At 37.4% G+C, this 18993-nt stretch overlaps 2 protein-coding genes across 2 annotated transcripts; both read right to left on the bottom strand.

Moving 5' to 3' along the window:
- Window positions 1–2473: 2473 nt before the first annotated feature.
- Window positions 2474–9033, bottom strand: LOC120732777 (putative C-type lectin domain family 20 member A). The gene is made up of 6 exons (XM_040030595.1): window positions 7830–9033; window positions 7477–7522; window positions 6422–6781; window positions 6008–6334; window positions 3564–3664; window positions 2474–3167 (listed from the first exon to the last, which is right to left on the bottom strand). Exons 2-6 carry the CDS (start codon window positions 7511–7513, stop codon window positions 3030–3032), a joined length of 963 nt encoding a protein of 320 aa, XP_039886529.1. The 5' UTR covers window positions 7514–7522; window positions 7830–9033; the 3' UTR covers window positions 2474–3029.
- Window positions 9034–13336: 4303 nt separating this feature from the next.
- On the bottom strand, window positions 13337–18223 carry LOC120732773 (C-type lectin domain family 10 member A-like). The gene is made up of 8 exons (XM_040030591.1): window positions 17719–18223; window positions 17527–17630; window positions 17032–17109; window positions 15080–15166; window positions 14635–14910; window positions 14383–14546; window positions 14143–14255; window positions 13337–14030 (listed from the first exon to the last, which is right to left on the bottom strand). Exons 3-8 carry the CDS (start codon window positions 17075–17077, stop codon window positions 13904–13906), a joined length of 813 nt encoding a protein of 270 aa, XP_039886525.1. The 5' UTR covers window positions 17078–17109; window positions 17527–17630; window positions 17719–18223; the 3' UTR covers window positions 13337–13903.
- Window positions 18224–18993: the final 770 nt, after the last annotated feature.

The raw sequence follows: 18993 nt of genomic DNA, 5'->3' as shown, positions 1-18993 counted from the left end.
CTTATCCTCTGTAAACTAACACCCATTTGGAGTCTAGATATCATAAAAAGAAAATACAACATTTTCCCTCGTGGCACGAGAAAAGAATTACAAATGTAAAAAATCTAGAACATGTTATTCAAGACAGAAACTTTACTTAATTCCAATAACTTGTATCAAATTATGAAATAAGCAACAGTAAATTTCTTGAATATCAGTAAATGAAGCCTGTGACACAGGCAAGATTTAATACCAATCAACTGAACTGAGGTTATTTTTAAAATAGATGACTCAATTTCCTTCCCAACTGCAAAATGGGAGCAAGATCAATCCAAGATAAAAACTTCTCAACACAAATGTGTTTAAATTCCTTAATCTGAGAACTATATGCAAGCTCTAAGGTCTTGTACGACTGTTCAGAGTTTCTGGCAGAGTATATATGAATACCTATGCACATGGTTTAGTTGCTGTTTTCCAACCTTACCTCACTGTGAGTCTTAGGTCAGGTAAGTGAATTATCTATGGATGTGCATACAGCAAACATAGTTCTGAATGCCTTATATACCTCTTGAAGAAAACTATCCTTGGGAACTGGAAATCAAAAAATTATTTGTGCATTACTCAATATAAAAATGTAATCTAGAGAGAATGTCTGCCACCTCAAAACAGCAAATGGGGAAATTAGAATTTTGTTTTTATCGGCTTGCTGCAGATCAGATATATTCTGTACATAAAATACCAATAGCTCCATGAATCCATGGAACCATTTGAGGTGACTCATAGTTTTCAATACATATAAAAATACTCAGAATAAAATTATTTTGACTCCCAATAAATAATCTTCTTTATGATTTTAGTATATCCAAAACTAAAACAGGATATACATTTTCAATAGGACAATCTTTTAAACTGTTTATTCTCAGTGCTTCTGATTTTAACCTTTCACATAAATACAACTATCTTAATGTGCATCATACACATAAAGGTATGATGCAATTGTCTGTTAGATGTGAGCATGTGGTAACAACGTATCTCATGTCAATAGGGACCAGATTGTCAGTCTTTTTTTCACACATATCTATTTGTTGATGGGAATTATTTATTTGTTTGAACATGTCTGAGGCATAGTTCTCACTCTGCCCCTTGTATGTTCTTATATACACTCAGAAAACACTTTATCAAGTGCACCACAGTAATACCTGGTTGGATCCATTTTTATGGTCAGACCTCCCTTAATTCTATGTGGAGAATACTTGAAATATTTTCTATATAAATATCTAGAGACACTTGAGTCCATATTAGCATGATACCTTCAAACAGTTACTGCAGATTTGTAAGACTATCAAAAGTGCTCTATTGAAATAGAGACCTGTTGACTATGGGGGCTATTTGACTACAGTGAACTCACATGATGTACTATGTTGCTGGAATCAGCCATCAGAAAAATGGGTGCACTGTTGCCATGAGGAGATGGGCATGGTCAGCAACAATACTAATTTTATAGAGACTCATTTGGCATTAAAGGACACCAAGTGTGCCATGAAAATATACCTCTCAACCCATTATTTTGACACCACCAGTCTGAACTGCTGATACAGGGCAGGTTGGATCCATATTTCCGTGCTGTTTATGCCAAATTCTGAGCCTACCATATGAATATTCCAGCAGACTTTCAGGCAAAAGTTTTCAATAATTTGGTTAATTATACTGAAATAACTACTGAGACAAAAGCATAAATTTACTTTGAAAATTAACTAAACTAATGTGGGGAAAAATAAAATTACAAGAAGATAGAAGTAAATGAATAAAATCAAAACTTTGATAACAACACTAAAATAACAGTGATCTGCATAAAACCTAAATACACAACATGAGAGTCCTCTAAAGCTGAGCTTCCTGTTGTTCCTGCTCTGTAGCTGATGTTGCTCCATTGAGCTTGACTAACACTGAAGTCACTCCATGATGTTGACATCTGTTGCATTATTTCTGTTAGGTTTTTCTTCTGTGTCTCCAGCACCTCATTTTTCATTTTGAGCATCTGTGTCTCTGCAGTCAAATTTTTGATCTGTTTTTCTAAAACTGTGGAGACTATAAGGTTACAAAGGACAGCAGCTAGTTTTTTTAAAGTGGTTTGAATATATTTACATGTTTCTTATAAATTAATGCAACAATAACTGTTAAAAAAACACAATCAAATATAAAACATCACACTACTTTGTGTGTAAGTTTTAAAGTTATACTCACAGTAGACGTGAAGGACCATAATATTAGAATTCCCCAGCATGTTGCTAGTGATGGAAAAGATTTATTACAACAACTAAAATTATTTATAGTTTTCTTGAGAATAAAATGAAATGTGTCAAAAAAATTATTTAACTTTAGAACAGATCTATAATCACAAAGAAAACTAAACCAGAAAACCTAAAGACAAAACTAAGGCTAAACCTTGTTAAATGTAATACAGACCCCCAAAACTCAGAACACTATATATACAGAAAAAGGCAAAAATGTAAACACAAAAACTCCAAACTCAGGCAAGAAACTCAGGGTCAGTGACAGCTTTTGTCATTTCTGTGTTTTGTATCTTTGTGGGAGATATTACATCTTAAAAAATGTTGTTTGAAAAGCCCTAAAATTCATAAACATGGTCAAAACTTGTAGTCCATTGTATAATATTTTTTATTTATTTTCAGTCAAAGGTTACACAGTTTTAAAGATTTAGTTACTTTCCTTGGGTACATTTCTATTTTAAATGCTCTGTCCACAAATGGCCTTTGGTAAGAATGGCTTTACAAAGTCCAGGAACAGAGATGAACAAAGATACGACCTGCCCACCTGCAAACTTTAGCTTCACCAATCAGAAGAAACAAAGAGGCATAAAACAGCTCATCAGACACTCTTTGATCTAAGCTTAGGATAAATAAGGATTATTTCCAACTATCAGTCATGCAAAGCTACGCTATTATAGTCCAGCAGTCAGAGTATAGAGATGGAAATTAGTTGAATTACACAGCAGATCATCTGAGGAACATCAGCCAATAACATTCAGACTAAACTGACCCACAGTCTTCCTTCTCACAGTAACCGGCTGTCTCCTCCTCTCTGTGGAAAATCTTCCCATCAGGCTGCACCTTCCACCTCAGCTTCACCTCTTCTCTGATCCCTTGCTCCAGCAGCTTCTCCTTCACCTGAAACACAGTTTTCACACATTAAAAGAAGCTCCTCATTAATCAGCCGTTGTTTCCGTAGTGAGCAGAAAACATTGTTCGTGCTGTTTCTGGGGGAAATGTACTAAATGAACTGGCTGGGGATGAAACTGAAGTTTGTTATTAGGCCTCATTGCCTGTCATTGGGTCACTTCGTCTCCTCACAGTAATCAGAAATTAAATGACTTCTTCAAGTTAAGAATGAAAAAAGGTTAAATAACAAAAATCGATGGGATTCCATTAAAGGAGCCCCGTATGTCTGCAGCTGTGTGCTGTCACGTTTCCCTGAACCTGGACTGCACAGACTAACTGCTCTCTATCATTTCACAGTAGTCATAGCAGTCTGTTCCTTGTATCGGGGCCTGTGTGTCCTCTGACCTGCTGCAGGATGGATTCTTGCACTGTGGGGTCGTTCAGGTCTGCAGATCCTGCCCTCAGCTGAACCTTCACTGACCTCAAGGCTCGGGAAGATTTGACATCTGCAGAGAAAGAAAATGCAGAATTTCAATTCAATTTTATATATACAGCGCCAAATCACAACAACAGCCGCCGCAAGGTGTTTTAAACGGTAAGGTAGACCCTACAATAATACATATAGAGAAAAAAACAAGCACTTTGGCAACAGTGGGAAGGAAAAACTCCCTTTTAACAGGAAGAAACCTCCAGTAGAACCAGGATCAGGGAGGGGTGCAAGTGGGAGAAAGCAGTCTTACATATTTGTTTAATATGTGCACTGAAGGACATATCCTGGTCAAAAATGACTCCAAGGTTCCTCACAGTGTTACTGGAGGCCAAGGTAATGCCATCCAGAGTAAGAATCTGGTTAGATACCATATTTCTAGGATTTTCAGGGCCGAGTACAATAACCTCAGTTTGATCTGAATTAAGAAGCAGAAAGTTAGCGGCCATCCAGGTCTTTATGTCTTTAAGACATTCCTGCAATTTAACTAATTGGTGTGTGCTATCTGGCTTCATGGACAGATAGAGTTGGGTGTCATCAGCATAGCAGTGAAAATGTATGCTATGTCTTCCGATGATACTGCCCAAGGGAAGCATGTATAATTTAAAAGTGCTATATACATAAAATTGATTTGATACTTTACTTAGGCAATCAAATTAAGATAGATTTTATGTTGTTGGTTCCGAAGATCTGGATGGATATTTTAATGTATTTTTTATTTCTATATTTCAAGAGTTGGAGATTTGCCTTTTTTATATAACTTGGCCTACCCTTTTTAGTTTTGTTAATATTGGCAATAGTGAGAAGTACTATGGTTAGATTCAAATGTATTTAATAGAGGGCATCTAATTAAGGTAAATGTCATGTTTTTAGTTGTTAGAATCTGATGAGCAATATTTTATTTTATTATTTGTTATTTTGTTTTTCAGTTTTCCCCCTGAGTGATTGCCACCTTAATGTGGTCAGGGGGTTTGTGTGCCTCAGTGACACTAAGAGCTAGCCATGCAGAAGCTAAGCCTTCAGGGGGGACACCCAAGTTGGTCCGGTTTTAGGGTAGAGGTCTGACAAAGTGCAATCCAATTACATGACAAAAACAGTTATTCAGAGCACCCCACACAACCCTTACCCCTTTCTTGCCTCCGTTGCCACCATGTGCCCCCTTTACATTTCTGTCTGGAGGAGGAGAGGAGCTGCAGAAAGGTGTGTAAGCTCTGCTTCCTGGTCACAACTCTGGATAGTCATATTTTGGGGGGTTTAATAAATTTGTCCATATTTCTAGAAATGAGAGCTGCTCCATCCAAAGAGGGATGGATGCCGTCTCTCCTGACAAGACCAGGTTTTCTCCAGAAGGTTCGCCAATTATCTATGAAGCCCACATCGTTTTTTGGACACCACTCAGACAGCCAGCAATTTAAGGAGAACATGCGACTAAACATGTCACTCCTGGTCTGATTGGGGAGGGGACCAGAGAAAACTACAGAGTCCGACATTGTGTTGGCAAAGTTACACACCGATTCAATATTGATTTTAGTGACCTCCGATTGGCGTAACCGGGTGTCATTACTGCCGACGTGAATTATGATTTTACTGAATTTACGTTTACCCTTTGCGAGCAGCTTTAAATTTCCCTCGATGTCGCCTGCTCTGGCCCCTGGAAGACAACTGACTATGGTTGCCGGTGTCCCTAGCTTCACATGTCTGACAACAGAATCATCAATTACCAGAGTTGGACCCCCGGCGGGTGTGTCGCCGAGTGGGGAAAAATGGTTAGACACATGAACAGGTTGGTGGTGTACCTGGGACTTCTGTTTAAGACTATGCTTCCTCCTCACTGTCACCCAGCCGCTCTCTTTCCCCAGCTGCTTGGGGTCTGCCAGGGAACAGCTAGCGGGGCCTACACTATCTTCGGCTGCACCGGCTACAGGGGCCTGGCTAGCTACGGGTGACTCAAGGGTGCGAAGCCGAGTCTCCAATTCAGTAATCCTGGCCTCCAGAGCTGCAAATATGCTACATTTGTTACAAGTATCACTACTGCTAAAGGAGGCTGAGGAGTAACTAAACATCTGACACAATGAGCAGGAAAGTGTACGAGGGACAGGTGAAGAGGCCATGCTGCACATGAAGATTATACTATGAAAAGAGAAGTTATCTAAAGGTTTTTAATTAAATTGCTACGCAGATAAGCTACTCAACTACTACTTCCTGTTCGTGTGTTGAAACAGGAACAGGAAGTGATACTCTACCGCAGAGAGAGGAAACATCAAATGGCAGCGCCACCCAAAGCATCGACAGTGTTGTGCCAAGAGTGTCCGGATGAGCCCAGGACGACCAGACCGTGCAGAAACACAGAGGACAGACTCACCTCTGGAGCAGAGGAAGGGGCGTTGTTCATTACAATTATGACTGTAGAAGGAGCCTGTTGATGCATCTATTGTGGCACAGTTTTGAGTGTCATCAGGCTGCCCGGGCGCCCATGGCAGGTTTGAGGCTGTGCTCGAGTTTGACCACGTCCAGTAATTTCTATACAGTCCAATCCAGGCCTGATTAGAAGATGTCAACATGTTAGCAACAATGGTGTTGAAATTTGAATCAATCATGCTGCTCAGGTCTATGTATGTCTGTCTGCAGTAAGACTGAGCATCAGGCCAGGTCATCAAGGTCGGCACCAGGATGATCATGCTACCCGTGCCTGAAAGACAAAAGATCAGACGGATTCAGACCTGCAGCTCAAATGTTCAGTTTGTCAAACCCTGGTTCCAAAGTCCGAAACACTCACCAGTATAGCAGAAAAAGCTATGTTGTTCTGAGCACTGTCTCGTGGACCATGATCCATCACTAGATATTGTAACACACTCCCCAGTCCCTGGCTGTCCCGGGGACCAGGAATGAAACCAGGGTGACTGAATTGGACCGAGGCGAGACCATTTCCAGCCGCTCTTGGAGAGTCCAATCCACACCTCTGTGCTCCCCGCCCATTTCTGGGCTTCCTGGATGAGAGCTGAGCTGTTAACGATGGCGAGGTCAATGTACTCATCTCTGCAGTATTGCTGAGCGTCGTTCCAGGACTTCTGCAGGTCAACGAGGTGGAGCTGTCTGACTAACTGATCAGACTGAAAATGGCAGACCATCACGTAACCTGAGAGAGGACACAAGTCAGTCAGCGCGGTCACAGACTCATCTCAGCTCGATTTTACTCGTCAGGAGAATTTACAGAGATTTGAACAGTGTTGTGGTCTGTTAATATATGTGTCCTTCAAAGGATCTGTAACTCGTATACTGGTTAAAATGTGTTTTACAATGCCTGTGGACACCTACACACTGGTTTCCCGCTCCAGGGCAAAACTCACACATCAAGTTAAAAAGCTGCTTTAACAGTTTTAAGTTTGTTTTTCACTCTGGCCTTATTGCACATGTATTTGGATGATTTTTCCTCTTCAGTGTGCACAATAAAGGAAAACAACGTGTTAGTTGTCCTGGCTCAAAGCTAAACAACATGTGCACACAAACAGAGCCACGTTCATGCACTCTCTCTTCCCTCCTGTCTTTCTCTTTTTACTCTTTTACTTCACTTTATACAAACTGTTACAAACTACCGACTATTAAACTGTCAATCAAACTTTTAACTGGACCCAAAGAAACCTTTAGAAGTTTAGTTGACATGACAAAGATCTTTGGAGATTGTACGAGTGTTTCTGTGACTGCTTGAAGCTTGTTTACAGACACCTTTAAAACAATCACTATGGAGCAGTTCAGTTTGTGCTTTCTTTGATTTTCTGATATCAAAAGTTTTATTCAAACTATAAATGAGGCGACTGAGATGAGTTTACAGACCTGAGAGCAGCAGGAGGATCAGTCCACACCCCTTCATGGCTGAGAGCTGAAAAATTGTGAAGAACGTCCTCATGAATCTCATCTGCAGCTGCTCTATCATTATTAATCATAACACTTAAACCAGCATCAACAAAGAGGCAGATGTCTCTGTCATTCACTCCATTTTTATCCTAATCTAATGATTCAAACAAAACTATCAAACATATTTAACATTTGAAACGTTCAACTTTAAAAAGTGTTGTCTTTATTCAATTATCATCATTTTGTTTATTAGAATACCAGATAATGAATGTGTGAGATTATCAGAGATTGTGTGAGATTATTAAACCAAAACAAACACATGCATAACATACCTGACTCGATGAGACGTCTGTTAAGCTGTGACACAGTCAGAACTCTTCATCTGATATATATGTCATCCTCGCTCCTCCTCACACATCTATCAGAGACTTTGTAAAAGTGGTTTTAGAAAGCAGCCCAGTGTTCATTAAAGTGCATTTGATTAAAGATGCTCAGAGTCCTTTAACTGAAGATGACTTATTCAAAGTTATTACAGATGCAAACAGACTAACGTCTGGCAGAGCGGGCTGTGAATTGGAGCTAAACAATGTGACAGGGGTCGAATCATGAAACTAGGACTGAGGTTAAACACAGGAAACGAGCCGTTTGGTTTCAGTCTTCAGTCTCTGTGAGTGGAAGAACATGCTTCTCCTCCTGACTGGAGTTCAGCGTGTCTGCTGCATCATCAGCAAAGATGGACACAATTGGAAATGTTTGTGTCTTCATTTGAATCCAAAGCCGAGGTTCGTGAGTTTGCTTGCTGTGCATGTGTTTGCATGGATACAGCACTGATTCTCTGCCCGACCACTTCAGTGTTATTTTAATAATGTTGTAATTATTCTAATTCAAACAAAAGAGGGTTCAAGCTTGACTCCTCCAAACAACTCAGTGATGATGAAGACGCAACCTGACACATTTCACATGTCAGTTCTAATCATAGAGAACAAATAGTTTTTATTTTATTCTTTGTTTGTTTAGCTTCAGCGTGTTTTTTTTTTAAATGATATTACAGTTTTAGTGCATCTCCTCTAAAAGTGCAAAACTTGCTTTCAGAGTCTCACACAGCACCACTTCCAAAGATGGAGGCTCAAGACAAATAAAATGATTTTAAAGTCACCACTAAATTTTACTGAAAGTAAGTAAATGTTGTTTATGTAGTGCCTCACAATGTGAAGATCACAAAGTGCTTCACAAATAAATACCAAGGAATTTAAAAGAAAAGATAAAGCTTTTAAATATTATAATTGGATGTGCTGCAGGTGATGATGTTGATACAAGACATACCTGTCCCAGTGATCACACGGTGAACGGTGTTGCCACGGCAGCCGGATGCGAGCTCGTTGCCCGTGTTGACTTAGAAGTCCACCTTTGCCAGGTGTCAGCGTGGGTCTGTTCTGCTCGACGCCGGCGGTGCATAGGAAGGAGAGAGTGCTCCTCTATTTATTTTCAGTTTTTAGTTTCATTCGATGGAAACTTTTAGATTTTCTTCTTGTTAGGACTTGGAAAACTTTACTATCCACATGACAGAGCACTCGGACTCATATCTGATTATGTGTAAGACCAAGAGAATATCATAAATGATGGTAAACCTGAAGTCTGCTTTGGATAATTCTCTTTACCAAATCAGTTGGCAACATTTTAGGTTTGTGTTTTGAAAGTTTGTGTAATTGCAGCCACCATGAGTACATGAAAAAGGACTCGAGGTCTTTTTAAACCTTTATTTCCATCCTGTCTGAGCGCAGCCGACAAACGAACATCATGAAAACGACTCAACAGAAAAGTACCCAGTTCTTAGTTAAACTGTTTTCTATGTGAAAACTGTCGTTTCAGCTCCGTGTGATGGGAGAACATTACAGCCATGCGCTGAGTCCCCTTAGACAACAATGATGCTAAGTTTAGCTTGTAAAACAGTTTGCTAGTGTAGCTGCTGACACTAGTCTCATTTCAGTTTGATGGTACAAATGTAACAGGAGTGACATTATTGATATTTTACTATATACACACCATTTTTGGAAAAAGAAAGCTCAGTGGTGGAATCAAATATGACATTTCAGTCAAAATTCAAGGTATTTATTTCTATTTCATATCATTTATGACCCCTGTGTGAAAGCTTTAGTTATATTTAAGGAAAATATCCCAAAAATAAAGTCAAAGATTTGATGCTTGTGTGTTTCAGATGAAATGAAGACAAACTGATGCAGTAAATATTCTTTTATTGATGAGAAAACTGTGCAGTATAATCTACTTAAGATGCTGAAGATATGAGAGCATTAAACTATACTATACTGCAACAACATGGGAATAGAGCAGCTGTGATAGAAAACAGCATTAATGAATCAATAGTACGGAAGTGGAGGAAGCAAGAAGAATGAGTTGAACAAAGTTTGATTTATCTGACTGCTTTGTTTCGCTTAATGTGCCTTATAATCCCGTGCAATTTATGGTCCGAAAAATACACATTTGACTTTTTTATTTGGCACACTGCAGTGTAATATTGCAAAGCACCTCTTTTTAACTTCAGTGGATATTGTACATGGTTATGCTCAGGATATGTCAGCCAATTTCTACTGGAAATGCCTTTTGGTTAACCTCTTAAACCCCAAGCCTACCTGATCTCCTGCCTTTTGCCCCCGTATCAGGGGGCGTTGGGGCTTAAGAAGTTAAACTTTCAGCAAGGAATTTGCATTTGCACTGTTACATTTTTATATAGGTTTAATGCACATAAAAACAGCTGCTTGTTTAAGTGAAAATAAATGGATGGGGGTTTTCTGCGCTTGTAAAGTTGTGGAGTTGTATTTTGTCTCGCAGAAATTATATCGTCAGTTATATCGTTATCGCAAATTTTCAAATATATATTGTGATATATATTTTTGACCATATCGCCCTGCCCTAATTGATAATATTTCAAAGAAGAGGGTTGAAACTATTTTCATTTTGCTGGTTAAATATAGAGTTAAAGCAGAATTTCAGTTTTACTCATTGATGGATAATTTAACATATTTTTCTTCTCAGTGGTGTTTTAAGAATGCGGTGTGTTCTGTTATAGATGGCCATTTGTAATTCAGCCCTATGTTCATGTGACAGTTTTGTTTTTTTGTTTTTTTCCCCTGTGACAAAACTTGTGATGTCTTAATGTTTATTTATTGGTAATAAATGTGTTTTTAAAAATCAAAAAAATCTTTCTTTCTTTCTTTCTTTCTTTCTTTCTTTCTGTAACCGGGAGGGGAGAGAATTTTGTCATGTTTTGTATTGAAGAACTGTGTTTCCTTAATTAAAATAAAATGTTTTAACATTATTCTTTTAGGTTTAAATTGCTTGGGTCAACTGAGAGCTTTAATTTTAGATTTACAAATCTTATCTGTCTTTCACAAAATAAAGGTCTTGGTATGAAATAATGCCTTGTTGTAGGAGGGTGTGGTTTAAGGCTATCCTGGAGGGAGGGTGGAGATGTGGGTTCACGGGACAGTGCCAAGCAAGGCCGGCTGGCACAGCTGATTTTCATCATGCTAACCAAGACTTCCATATTTCTAGTAGCTGCCGAGGGCTGGTGGAGCAGAAGCAGACAAGAGCTGAGCTGAAGCTACAGATTCCACAGAGCCTCCAGCTCTCAACACTGTTAATAAAAGTGCACTCAAACTCATCCAACGGTCTCTGAGTGTTTGTCATGCCAGGGTTCTGGTAACGAGTGTTACACTCATGTTGACTGGGGGCTTACTAAAGACTGACTAGAATGTCACCCTCCTCCCTACAACCACATTTCCTGTTGGTTTAGTTCTATGTTTCTGGCCTAAACTCTAATTTTATGTAGTTATACACATTGTCAGTTTTTTTTATTGAATCATTACAACTCAAGAAATAATTAAGGTTTAAGAGCTTATCAAATACACATGCTTGGGAAATTACATATGTGAAAGAGTGTAAATTTGAAATACAAAGCCCACGATCTGAATAAACTCCAATAACAGTGGATCTCATGCTTTTCATACGATGCACAAAGTAACATCAGCTGATCGCATTGAGAGCAGAACAACTGATAAGTGTGATTGATGGGCAGGCAGACTAACAATCCCAGGGAATTGGACTACTGGAAACCAGTTCTCGATTCCCATCCCTCCTTCCAGTTGTGTTAACACTTTTTGTTGTTGTAGTTTTTTTTTTTTGGTTTTTTTTATTATACAACTCACCATTTGTATCAGGAGCTTGTTCAGTTGCTTTATTTTCAACCTTCATTTCTTCATGTGCAGCTTCCTTGTCCTGTTTTACTGAGAGTTTAAAGGGTAATTGGAGTTAAGCAGTTTTCAAACAACCACAATTTTCGTAGACTTTGGGTCATTCTGAATGAACAAAATGTTTTTGCTCAATGTTGACAGAATTCAGCATCTTAAATCTACGTTGAGACATCATAGCTCTTTTTAGAAATGTATTTTTTCTCTGGAACTTTGCCTTAGATTGTACAGGGAAAGTTTGCCTTTGATGTGGCAGCACATATCTCAGTATCTGACCCACTGGATTTGCTTACAGTCTTTTTTTACTGTTTACTATTACTGAAGAAAACATCACCTAAACCAACATGACTTGAAACAGTAATCACATAGAGATGCAGACTTTGCTGAGTTTTTTGGGACTTGTACACTGAGCAATAGCACTGTGTTTAAACAATAGAACATAATAATTATTATAATAGCAATAAGCTTCTGTTTTTGCGTGAGAATGTAAGGATGTGTTGAATCTTACATTCTTTTATGGCTTCACACTGAAGACAGGGTGTTCTTATCTACAAGTCACTAGACACACTTCTTGTGGCTTGTACACTGAGAAATACCACAGAGCATCATAATAAACTGCTGATTCACCAGTGTAACTCTGTCTCTTCTAACTAACCTCTGCTTTTGACATATACACTCACTGGACACTTTATTAGACACGCGATGCCTGTACTGAGATGACATTGGCTTTGCCTTTATAACTCCATTAATTCTTCAACAAGGTCCAAGAAATATTCCTGAGATTACTATTATTATGATAGCATCTTACACTTGCTGCAGATTTGCCAGCTGGAAATCCATGATGTGAATTCCCCACACCACACAGAACTAATGAGTCAATCACAAGGCATCAAGTCATTACATTTAGACATGTGTATATGTAGTCAAGACAACCTGCTTAAGTTCAAACTAAGCCTCAAAATAAGGAAACCAACTCCCATGCTCCCTGCTTTTCATGAAAAAAATGACAAAATGTTGATGCTTGTGGGGAAGAGAATAGATGTGTCAAGGCAAATAAGACACTTTTTAAACCATGTGGAGCAGCTCTCACCATTAAAAACACGATAACTTTAGTCAGCTTAGTCAACTTTAGATTTAGTTGTGTTAATGCTGTGAATGTGAATTATGAATGGGTTGTAAATTATTCTATTTATTTAAACAATAATAAAGTAAGTTATTTTTTTAATAATTTAATTTAGAATAAAAACACTATTTATAAATCAATATTTCAAAATGAATTATTCATCCATGAATAAATACTTAAATCAAAAATTGATTAAAAAATTAACCTCTGAATAAAAACATTTAACATTTAACTCATTTAAAAAGCTTTTTTAAATTCCAAATAAAAAAACATATGTTCAAAATCTTTTTGAAAGGTTGATACTGGACTGAAATCTGGTGACTGTGGAGGCAGTTTGACTATAGTGAACTCACATAGTGTTTTATCTGGCTGGAATCAGCCAAAAGAATTGTGGGTATGAAGAGATGGACATGTTCAACAATAATACACAGGTGGACTGTGCCATTTTTATTTATTCTCAGTTGGCATAAATGACCCAAAGTGTGCCAAGAAAATACCCCCCAAACCCTTACAGCACCACCACCAGGCTGAGCTGGTGATACAAAGCAGGATGGATCCATAATTTCATTTCAATCAATGTAAATGAATAAAATCAAAACTTTACTAACAACACTAAAAAAAGTGAAGCTGATATGATAACAATATGCAAAATACACAACATGAGACTTCAATTATAAGCTGAACTTCCTGTTCTTCTCTGCTGCTCTGTAGCTGATGTTGACACTGTGACTGATTAACAAAGTCTAAATGTAGAGGCCAGCTGTCCTTCTTCTACATGTTACAGCAGTTTGAACAGTGTTGTTCTTGGCTCGACTAAAACATTTGTCATTAATATAACATAGCTTAACAATAACTATCATTGCAATCATGAAAAAATCTCAGTGCAGATACTTCAGGGAACAACTCTTTGATTTGAAGTAATGCAGTGCCCTCTGTTGACCAGTTATTAATATCATCATTAATATTATATTTTGAGACTGAGACTATCCAAAAGTCCTCTGAAGTTTTACTGCAGTATTCAAACAGACAAAGCTTTCTTTTTGCAGATCCATGGGTTCTTCTCATCACAGCTCAATGATTTAAATCCTTCGTTTTGGACAGAGACTGCACAGTGACCATCAGAAGGAGGCTGGTTGATCCAGGAGCTGAGGAAAACAAGAATTCTGCTCAAGTCTGATGGACACTGGTACACTGTAATTGATTTATCACAGATTTGGGAAATACTTGAAATTTCTATTGATTCAAAGTGTCTCTTACCTATTAGTCAGATTCCTTCCATCCAGCCACTTCCATATCCCATCTTCAACTCTCAGACCAATCCAGTATCTTTTGTTTTCATTATCTTTCCAACTGTTTTCACTGACAGTTTCCTGAGGACAGAGAGAAAGTTGTCAGAGTTATTTAAACAATTTGCTCTAAGAAAGCTTTCAATCTAAAGAAATTACATTTTTATTTTCATGAAGTCTGTCATAAAGTGTCACACAGTTTTCTCAGTACCTTTTCTTCTTCATTAATAACAACAGCTAAATCTGAAATCTTTCCTCTGCAGTTTTCTCGAGCTTCTTCCCAGGTTTTCCATTCAGCACGTTCAGCATTATTAACTCCATAGCAGCTGGACTCAACATGATCCCAGCCAGCATGACAAGGCTTACATTTTCTGTCTGCAAGAACAGAGAACGGTTAATAAACAACATCAGTGCATATCTCTGTTAAATTAGGTAATTTTGTACAAATATATTTGGAACATACTGTTATTGATCTTGGGACAGTAGGCATCAATGCTCCACTGAGCTCGACTAACATTGAGCTCAATCCATGGTGTCGTCATCTGTTGTATTATTTCTGTTAGGTTTTTCTTTTCTGTCTCCAGCTCCTTATTTTTCTTTTTGAGCTCCTGGTTTTCTGCAAGTTGTTTTTCCAAGAGAGTAGAGTCTCGTGTCAGGTTCTCCAGCTCCTCATTTTTCTTTTTGAGCATCTGTGTCTCTTCAGTCAAGTTTGCGATCCGTTTTTCTAAAACTGTGGAGTCTATAAGGTCACAAAGAACAGCAGTTGGTTTTGGATTTGAATATATTTATATGTTTCTTGTAAATTAGTGTAACAATAACTGTTACAAAAACACAATCAAATATAAAACATCTCACTACTTTGTCCTTACACACGTCAGACCAAAGTGTAGTTTTAAAGTTATACTCACAGTAGAGTCGAAGGACCATAATTAGTAACAGAATTCCCCAGCATGTTGCTAGTGATGGAAAAGATTTATTACAAGATGACTTCTTATCTGGCAAAAAAAAAAAAGAAAAAAAAAAGTTATTTCAACAACCAAAATTATTCATAGTTTTCTTTAGAATACAATGAAATGTGTCAAAGATCCCTTATTATTTAAGCATTCTTCTGTTATGTACAACCACAAACTACATATTGGAGGCAGAAAGAAATGATTTATCTTTGGAACAAATCTATAATCACAAAGAAAACTAAATCAGAAAAGCTGAAGGCAAAACTAAGGCTAAACCTTGTTAAATGTAATACAGACCCCCAAAACTCAGAACACTATATATACGGAAAAAGGCAAAAATGTAAATACAAAAACTCCAAACTCAGACAAAAAACTCAGGGTCGATGACAGCTTTTGTCATTTCTGTTTTGTATCTTTGTGGGAGATATTACATCTTAAAAAATGTTGTTTGAAAAACCCTAAAATTCATAAACATGGTCAAAAACTTGTATTCCATTGTATAATATTTTTATTTATTTTCAGTCAAAGGTTACACAGTTTTAAACATTTAATTCCTTTTCATGGGTACATTTCTGTTTTAAATACTCTGTCCACAAATGGCCTTTGGTAAGAATTGCTTTACAAAGTCCAGGAACAGAGATTAAGGAAAATATGACTGACATCTGGTAATTTATTCAAAACTGTTTTATGAAAAATCTATCAAGAACTTATAATATCCAATTAAACATAATGTTGGAGGCAGATCTGATTACAGACAGAATTCCGTATTACTTCAGTTTCCTCAAAGTAGTAAACACATTAGTGCAACACCTTGATGCACGAACGCCAGTCAATTAAAAGTTATAAATGCTGTTTTAACAAAGATCTTTCCTGCTGTTGTCAGCTTGAAGAAGGAAAACTAAAGTATTACAGGAGTCTGTGCTACAATGTCTCCCGATCTGTCTCAGCTGACTGCATGTCTGACCATGGTTTCATCAATTATCACTTGTCAGTGTTCATTACAATATGCATATTGTAGACAGTGGTGCTAGTTTCAGTCATTATGCAAATGTAGTGTTTTTTAAGTTGGAGAAACCTGCATTCAGCTGAGAATGAAGAAGTCACTTGGATGAGTAATGAAACGTTTTTCACAATAAAAACGCGACATCCAGATGAACAGAATCAAGTTTTTTGGATTTCCTGATTGAGCATGCATGAAGACAAGATTGTTCATTGTATCTTAATTTTATTTTGATTTCCTTTCATCTTGTGTTCTGCTTTGCCCTCAATGTTTATCCTAATTTCATGTTCTTCTGGACAAAGGCCCAGTCAGTCAGTCAGTCAGTCTTCCAGTCTTTCTTTCTTTCTTTCTTTCTTTCTTTCTTTCTTTCTTTCTTTCTTTCTTTCTTTCTTTCGTGGAGAGAGAATTTTGTCATGTTTCGTATTGTAGAACTGTGTTTCCTTAATCAAAATAAAATGTTTTAACATTATTTTTGTAGGTTTAAATTGCTTGGGTCAACTTGAGAGCTTTAATTTTAGATTTACAAATCTAACCTGTCTTTCACAAAATAAAGGTATTGGCATGAAATAATGACTTGGTGTAGGAAATGGCAGGTGTATCAAAATATCAGTGAGATTGTGTGTCATTGTAGCAGGGTGGGCTTTGAAATACAAAGCCCGCGATCTGAATAAACTCCAATAATAGTGGATCTCATACTTTTCATACGATGCACAAAGTAACATCAGCTGATCGCATTGAGAGCAGAAGAACCGATAAGTGTGATTGATGGGCAGGCAGACTAACAATCCCAGGGAATTGGACTACTGGAAACCAGTTCTCGATTCCCATCCCTCCTTCCAGTTGTGTTAACACAGAGTGATTTTGTTTGATTTTTGTTGTTGTCGTTTTTTGTTTTTTTTAAACTCACCATTTGTATCAGGAGTTTGTTCAGTTGCTTTATTTTCAACCTTCATTTCTTCATGTGCAGCTTCCTTGTCCTGTTTTACTGAGAGTTTAAAGGGTAATTGGAGTTGAGCAGTTTTCAAACAACCACAGTTTTCGTAGATTTTGGGTCATTTTGAATGAACAAAATGTTTTTGCTCAATGTTGACAGAATTCAGCATCTTAAATCTAATTGGAGACATCATAGCTCTTTTTAAAAATGTATTTTTTCTCTGGAACTTTGCCTTAGATTGTACAGGGAAAGTTTGCCTTTGATGTGGCAGCACATATCTCAGTATCTGACCCACTGGATTTGCTTACAGTCTTTTTTTACTGTTTACTATTACTGAAGAAAACATCACCTAAACCAACATGACTTGAAACAGTAATCACATAGAGATGCAGACTTTGATTCACATCAATAGCCCTGAGTTTTAGAAAATCTTTTTTTGATACACTGCATTTGAAAAGCTTCGCTTACCTGCTGATTGTGTTCATTTGTTAGTTGTTAATATGACCTTCTCCTCTGCCGTAGTTACCGCCCTGCTGCTGAGTTTTTTGGGACTTGTACACTGAGCAATAGCACTGTGTTTAAACAATAGAAAATAATAATCATCATAATAGCAATAAGCTTCTGTTTTTGCGTGAGGATGTGAGATGTGTTGAATCTTACATTCTTTTATGGCTTCACACTGAAGACGGGGTGTTCTTATCTACAAGTCACTAGACACACTTCTTGTGACTTGTACACTGAGAAATACCACAGAGCATCATAATAAACTTCCTCAGTGCCCAGTCTGTCTTATACCAGCTTCTGTTTTTGCCTGAGAATGTAAAATGATTCCATATATGGCTTCAAACTGAAGACAGGGTGTTCTTATGTACCAGTGACTAGACACTTCTTGTTACTTGTACACTGAGAAATACCACAGAGCATGATAATAAACTGCTGCTTCACCAGTGTAACTCTGTCTCTTCTAACTAACCTCTGCTTTTGTCATATACACTCACTGGACACTTTATTAGGCATGCGATGCTTGTCCTGAGATGACATTGGCTTTGCCTTTATAACTCCATTAATTCTTCAACAAGGTCCAAGAAATATTCCTGAGATTATTATTATTATGATTGCATCTTACACTTGCTGCAGATTTGCCAGCTGGAAATCCATGATGTGAATTCCCCACACCACACAGAACCAATGAGCCAACCACAAGGCATCAACTCATTGCATTTAGACATGTGTATATGTAGTCAAGACAACCTGCTTAAGTTCAAACTAAGCCTCAAAATAAGGAAACCAACTCCCATGCTCCCTGCTTTTCATGAAAAAAATGACAAAATGTTGATGCTTGTGGGGAAGAGAATAGATGTGTCAAGGCAAATAAGACGCTTTTTAAACCATGTGGAGCAGCTCTCACTATTAAAAACATGATAACTTTAGTCAGCTTAGTCAACTTTAGATTTAGTTGTGTTAATGCTGTGAAGCTCAGGATTTTTTATTTTGATGTGCGAGACTCTTGTGGTCCTTCATGAAATTAGCACAAAGTATGTGGAAGCGGTTAAAAGCCACAAAAACATGCAGAAGCAACTAGAATAATAAAGAGAAACAGGAACATTGTTGTGTGAATGTTACACAGCATTTAAATGTAAATTCAAGCTAGCATTCACCAAATTGTGTTCCACACATTTTTTGGCCTTTGACTACTTCCACATACTTTGTGCTATTTTTATGTAGGACCACAAGAGAAATAAAGAATCCTGTGCTAAATAATAATATTGTGTAATATAATGTGCATCTGTAAATTGATTTATGAATGGGTTCTAAATGTTTCTATTTATTTAAATATTAATAAAGTAAGTTATTTTTTTTTAATAATTTAATTTAGAATAAAAACACTATTTATAAATCAATATTTCAAAATGAATTATTCATCGATGAATAAAT

The sequence above is a fragment of the Simochromis diagramma genome, unplaced genomic scaffold, assembly GCF_900408965.1.
Source record: "Simochromis diagramma unplaced genomic scaffold, fSimDia1.1 OVJJ01000361.1, whole genome shotgun sequence".
Lineage (NCBI taxonomy): Eukaryota > Metazoa > Chordata > Actinopteri > Cichliformes > Cichlidae > Simochromis > Simochromis diagramma.
The sequence above is the reverse complement of the archived record's forward strand: the minus strand, read 5'-3'. Positions and strand labels throughout refer to the sequence as shown.